This window comes from Cariama cristata, unplaced genomic scaffold (genome assembly GCF_000690535.1).
Source record: "Cariama cristata isolate BGI_N322 unplaced genomic scaffold, ASM69053v1 scaffold34046, whole genome shotgun sequence".
In the NCBI taxonomy this organism is placed as follows: Eukaryota; Metazoa; Chordata; class Aves; order Cariamiformes; family Cariamidae; genus Cariama; species Cariama cristata.
The window spans coordinates 1-5,460 of NW_009620941.1; the positions used below are offsets into that span (position 1 = coordinate 1).

The following is a 5,460-nucleotide window of genomic DNA, read 5'->3' on the forward strand; positions in this document are numbered from 1 at the left end:
AGGTTTTGGGGACCTGGGTGGTGCGGGAGAGACAAGTCCAACGGGAGTCTCCTCTGTCCAGCCCACCTTCCCCGGCGCCTTTGCTGCTCCTTCCTCTTCCAGGGAATTCTCCTTCATCCCAACACATCAATTTTGGTCCATTGATTTTGGTTTTTAGGTTCATTTTCCTCTTTGCCTTGGGGGTTTAACTCATCTCGGTTTGGATGAAAGCGGTCTTTCTGTCCATAGTTCTTGCCACCTTTCATGAATCATTCCATGTAGCGGGCTGAGATGGCTGGCATCACCCCGTACATCTCCAGGGCCAGCACGGCTGCAGCTACAGTGTGATGTGGGACTGGGGGAAGGGGCCAGCATTTCCCGGCATCCCTGCCTGATGGCACTCGTGCGGCCCCTTCCCTCTCCCACGCCTGTCGGGGCTGGGCTCTGAACTAGACCAAGCCAAATTACCCATTTTCAGCCTTGTTTGGATTTTCAGCATCTGCCTCTGAGCAGTGTCCCCCCCTTTGTCAAGGCCACCTCTGTTGGAAAGGTTGGTGCTGTCGTGTCATGTCCCCCCCCCAAGATGTTGTGGGACTCAGATGAACAACTTGGGGCTGAAGCTGTAGCGTAACTTGCTGTTTTCCCTGTCCCAGATTTCATCTTCCAGAAGGAGCTGTTTGCTGCCAGAGACACAGGTGAGCCGAGCGGACCATGGCACGGGTTTTGTGGGGTAGCCCTGTCTCGGGGAGGTGCTTTTGGGTGGCCAGCAGGACATGCCTGGGGCATATCTTAGATCTGCTCTCATCCCTGGGGCAGGACGCTGGCTCCGTGCCGTGCTGTCCTTGCAGCGAGCGCTGGGCATCACTGCTCGGCTCCGCAGCCCCCCTCCTCCTGCAGCCCCTTGGCCTCTCTGCGTGACTCCCTGGGGCACACCAGGGCTCTGCTCCTGCTGGGAGGTGGCTCCTGGCCCTGCAGAGAAGGGACCATCGCACCTTGGCCAAAGGGCTGTCCCCAGCCCTGGCCCTGCTCCTCTCCCACCAGCTCCATGCGTCTCCTCCATTGCTAAATGGGAACACAAAAGAGCTCCTGGGGGAAGGCTGCAATGGCAGAGAGAAACCCAGTGATGCCGGGAGGTTTTTGAGCACTGGCCAAGAGCAGTGCTGGCCTGGGAAACTGAGGCAGCAGCAAACGCTGCCAGCACGGGCTGGCAGGTATGATATTCTCCTTTTCTGTCCCCGCTCCCCTTGCAGATCCCATGCACAACCTCTCTGCTCAGCCCTGGCAGGCGAAGATGGCCAACCTGACCTACGACAACTTCACCCTGGGCAACCGCTCCGAGGTGGCCATCCAGCCTCCCACCAACTACAAGACGGTGGAGCTGGTTTTCATCGCCACGGTCACCGGCTCGCTCAGCCTCGTCACTGTGGTGGGGAACATCTTGGTGATGCTGTCTATCAAGGTCAACCGCCAGCTCCAGACTGTCAACAACTACTTCCTCTTCAGCCTGGCCTGTGCGGACCTCATCATCGGGGTCTTCTCTATGAACCTCTACACAGTCTACATCATCAAAGGCTACTGGCCGCTGGGGGCCGTGGTGTGCGACCTGTGGCTGGCCCTGGACTACGTGGTGAGCAATGCCTCTGTCATGAACTTGCTCATCATCAGCTTTGACCGATACTTCTGTGTCACCAAGCCCCTGACCTACCCAGCCAGGAGGACCACCAAGATGGCAGGGCTAATGATCGCAGCTGCGTGGATATTGTCCTTCATTCTCTGGGCCCCTGCCATCTTGTTCTGGCAGTTCATTGTGGGCAAGAGGACTGTCCCCGAGAGGGAATGCTACATCCAGTTCCTCTCCAACCCGGCGGTGACCTTCGGCACGGCCATCGCCGCTTTCTACCTGCCCGTGGTCATCATGACGGTGCTGTACATCCACATCTCCCTGGCCAGCAGGAGCAGGGTGAGGAGGCACAAGCCTGAAAGCAGGAAAGAGAGGAAAGGCAAGTCCCTCAGCTTCTTCAAGGGCCCCCTGATCAAACAGAACAACAATAACTCCCCCAAGAGGGCTGTGGAGGTGAAGGAGGAGGTGAGGAATGGGAAAGTGGATGACCAGCCCTCAGCGCAGACAGAGGCCACTGGCCATCAGGAGGAGAAGGAGACCTCCAACGAGTCCAGCACTGTCAGCATGACCCAGACCACAAAAGACAAGCCCACAGCAGAAATCTTGCCAGCGGGGCAAGGACAGAGCCCAGCCCACCCCCGGGTGAATCCATCTTCCAAGTGGTCCAAGATTAAGATCGTCACCAAGCAGACTGGGACCGAATGCGTCACTGCCATCGAGATCGTCCCGGCTAAGTCAGGAGCCTCTGATCACAACTCCCTGGCCAACAGCCGCCCAGCCAACGTTGCCAGGAAGTTTGCTAGCATCGCCAGGAGCCAAGTACGGAAGAAGCGTCAGATGGCAGCCCGGGAGAAGAAAGTGACCCGCACCATATTTGCTATTCTGCTAGCCTTCATACTCACATGGACGCCCTACAATGTGATGGTCCTCATTAACACCTTCTGTGAAACCTGCGTGCCCGAAACAGTGTGGTCCATCGGCTACTGGCTCTGCTACGTCAACAGCACCATCAACCCAGCCTGCTACGCCCTCTGCAATGCCACTTTCAAGAAAACCTTCAAGCACCTTCTCATGTGCCAGTACAGGAACATTGGCACAGCCAGATAAACCGGCACTCAGGGACCACTTCAGCAACGTTACGGAAGCCCTTCCCTTTGCCTTCTTGGCCGGGGAGAGGCCAGGGGAGGGGGGTCCTCTGCTCACAACAGTGCAGACTGTGCAGTGATTGCAGGTGATGCCTTTCATCCAACGCTGACAAAGGTCCAAGATGTCTCTGAGCTGCAGCTCCTTCCAGTCACCCTGGGCCTGGGGACTAGCTTGGGGAGCCAACGGGAAAGCCGGAGGCAAGAGGGGGAGATGTGGTCACCAGGAGCCCTCCCCAGCTCCCCGATCTTGAGAGGCTGGCCAAATGGCACCAGTGTTTGTCCAAAGATTGGATACCTCTTCTCCCCTTGGCTGATCGTTTCCAGGGCATCAGCGCTTGGCTGCATGCAGACAGCCTAATGCTGGATGATTTCCATAGGCTTTTAAACCATTTATTACCCAAGAAATGAAAAGAAACCAGGGCCAAACATTTGCCAGCCGTCTTGGACCAAGCTGGCTTGGGCAACCTCATGGGGAGTCCTGCCAGGTCCCCTCCCGAGGCAGTCACGATTGCACCCTGGCAGACGTGGCAAGCTCCTTCTTTTCCTTGAGAGACACCATCATACATCCTCACCCAGGGACCAGGGCAGGGGGGGAATTTTTTTCCCCTGGGCTTCGGCTCTGCCCTTCCCTTGATGCCTTTTCTGCCCTCTGCACAGACAGACAGACGAACCAAGCATCTCAGTCCTGGGTGAGGAACGTGAAACCCAGTCGCCTTCTACAACGATGGAAACTAAAACTGCAAAGCAAAGCAGTGGTGTGGTGCAGGACTTCTCTCCGTGGCCCTGGGGAGGGGGGGACGTGGCCCCTGAGAAGTGGGCAGCAGCGACAGTGACAATAACTCTTCTTGGGTGGGATGGGGGAGGCTGGGGAGGTTGGGAAGAGGCTCTGCAATGTGGCCGAGGTGCCCTGTGTTTCATCTGGGCCATGATCAGGTCCCCACTCTCCCCACAGCAGATGTGGGAGGCCTGATGCATGGCTGCAGGGCTGGGAGAGGACGGCGGTAGCCCCCAGCCCCGCTCTTGCCCCAGGTGCAGGGGGATGCCCCAGGGAGGCCGAAGGAGCCAGCTGCTGAGCTTTGTAAATGGACGTAACCCCGTCGTCGGTGTTGTGGCAGAGCCCTCAGCATGCGGGCTTCAGCCGGCGTCGCCAGCCCCCTCCCAGCCCACCTGTCTGCGCAGCCCGGACCACCCCAGGGCTGCTCCTCAGCTTCTCCCAAAGCCGGGTCTCCGCAAGCCTTGGTGGACACGGCCAGGTGAAGGCGAGGGACGGGATGGGACGAGGTCACGCTGGTACCAGCAAACTCCATGTCCGTATGTCCTTCCCATCCCCACGCCGGGGCAATGCTGTGCAACCTGGAGAAAGGCGGGGGGAACCCCGCCCAGATGGGGACTCTCCCCCCCTCCCCGTTCCTGCCTTTAGGATAATTCACACAGCCGTGCCCAAAACGCCTGGTGGGCTTTTGGTTTGGTTTTTTTTTTTTTTAAAACTGTTACAACCACAGCCCAACCCACCCTGAGACAAATAAAGACCTTGGACCAGAAACCAATGGCCACAGCGTGAGAAGTGAATGAGTTGTCACTTGGTTGCTCCTCGCCAGCTTCCCAATGTCACCCACTGGTAACATTTCCAATAGCACGTGGGTGGCAGCCCCGACCCTTCCACTGAGATCGAGGTAGTGCAGCCCCAAGATGCTGAGAAGAAGCCATGAGGTCTGACCCACACCCCTTCTCCAGGCCATGTGCGTGTGGCACCCAGGTCACCGCCGCAGGGTGACTCTGCTGCTGGTCCCGGTGGGGTCGGCAAAGCTGGGGTTTGCTGGGGTTTCCAGCACAGCAGCACCTCATGGGGATAACAGATGGGTTCCGATACTTTTTTTTTAAAAGATTTTTATTGGAAAAGAAAACAAACCCCATTTTCCAAAAGAAGTGAGAGCTCCCACCCAGCACTGGTGTCGGAGCATCGAAGGCAGAGGGGCTGCAGCTCCGGCATGGACACACACGGCGAGACGTGATGGAGGAGAGGGGATGTGGTGGTTCCCAGAGGCAGTGGCTTTGTTTTCCCCAGCTGCTGCAGGGAAGTCGTGCCCCAGCCGAAGGGATGCTGGAAAAAGCCCCCCTGCCCCAGAGCTGAGTCCTCATGTAAGTAAGGGGCATGTGATGGGCTTACTCGGGCATTTCAACACCCAGCCCTTTCCTCTGGCACCGGGACCCAGCGGAGTAACGAGGAGGCCCCCGGGCTTGCCAAAGGATGCGCTTAAAGGCAACTCATTTGTGCCGCAGGGTGGGAAAATGTGTGTTCCCATCCCAGTTCTCCAGGCACATCCCAGTGAACCCCAACGGCAGCCGGGACGGAGCAGGGAGGGGGGCAGCCCCTCCTGCGCGGTGGGTGGGTTTGCTCTCTACAACACTAGCGATTAGAACAAGGCATCTCAGTGAAAGAGGAGGTCATGGAAAGGAGGAAGGAGAGGAGGAGGAAGACTGGAGCGTGGGCCAGCTGCAGCTAAGCATCCAGCCCCATAGGCACCGTGTCGAAAGGCTGACGAGGACGCTGGCTTCCCATTCTAGTCCTTCCCCTTGCCCTTCTTTGCTGCATCCGAGAAGCACAGGAGACAAGAGTTAGTGCGGCCGCCGGCAGCTCACCGATCCCCCCGGCACCACTGTGGCACAAACGTAGCCAGCACGGCCGGCTCAGCACAGCGCAAGGGCCGCATCCCC

At 58.2% G+C, this 5,460-nt stretch overlaps 2 protein-coding genes across 2 annotated transcripts in view; one reads left to right on the forward strand and one right to left on the reverse strand.

Moving 5' to 3' along the window:
* Nucleotides 1-1,234: 1,234 nt before the first annotated feature.
* On the forward strand, nt 1,235-2,707 carry CHRM4 (cholinergic receptor, muscarinic 4). The gene has a single exon (XM_009701784.1). It carries the CDS (start codon nt 1,235-1,237, stop codon nt 2,705-2,707), a length of 1,473 nt encoding a protein of 490 aa, XP_009700086.1.
* Nucleotides 2,708-5,306: 2,599 nt separating this feature from the next.
* Nucleotides 5,307-5,460, reverse strand: part of MDK (midkine (neurite growth-promoting factor 2)) — a 1,153-nt gene continuing 999 nt past the window's right edge. The window contains exon 4 of the mRNA XM_009701785.1: nt 5,307-5,332. Coding sequence (XP_009700087.1) covers nt 5,307-5,332 — 26 coding nt within the window. The remainder of the gene's footprint in view (nt 5,333-5,460) is intronic.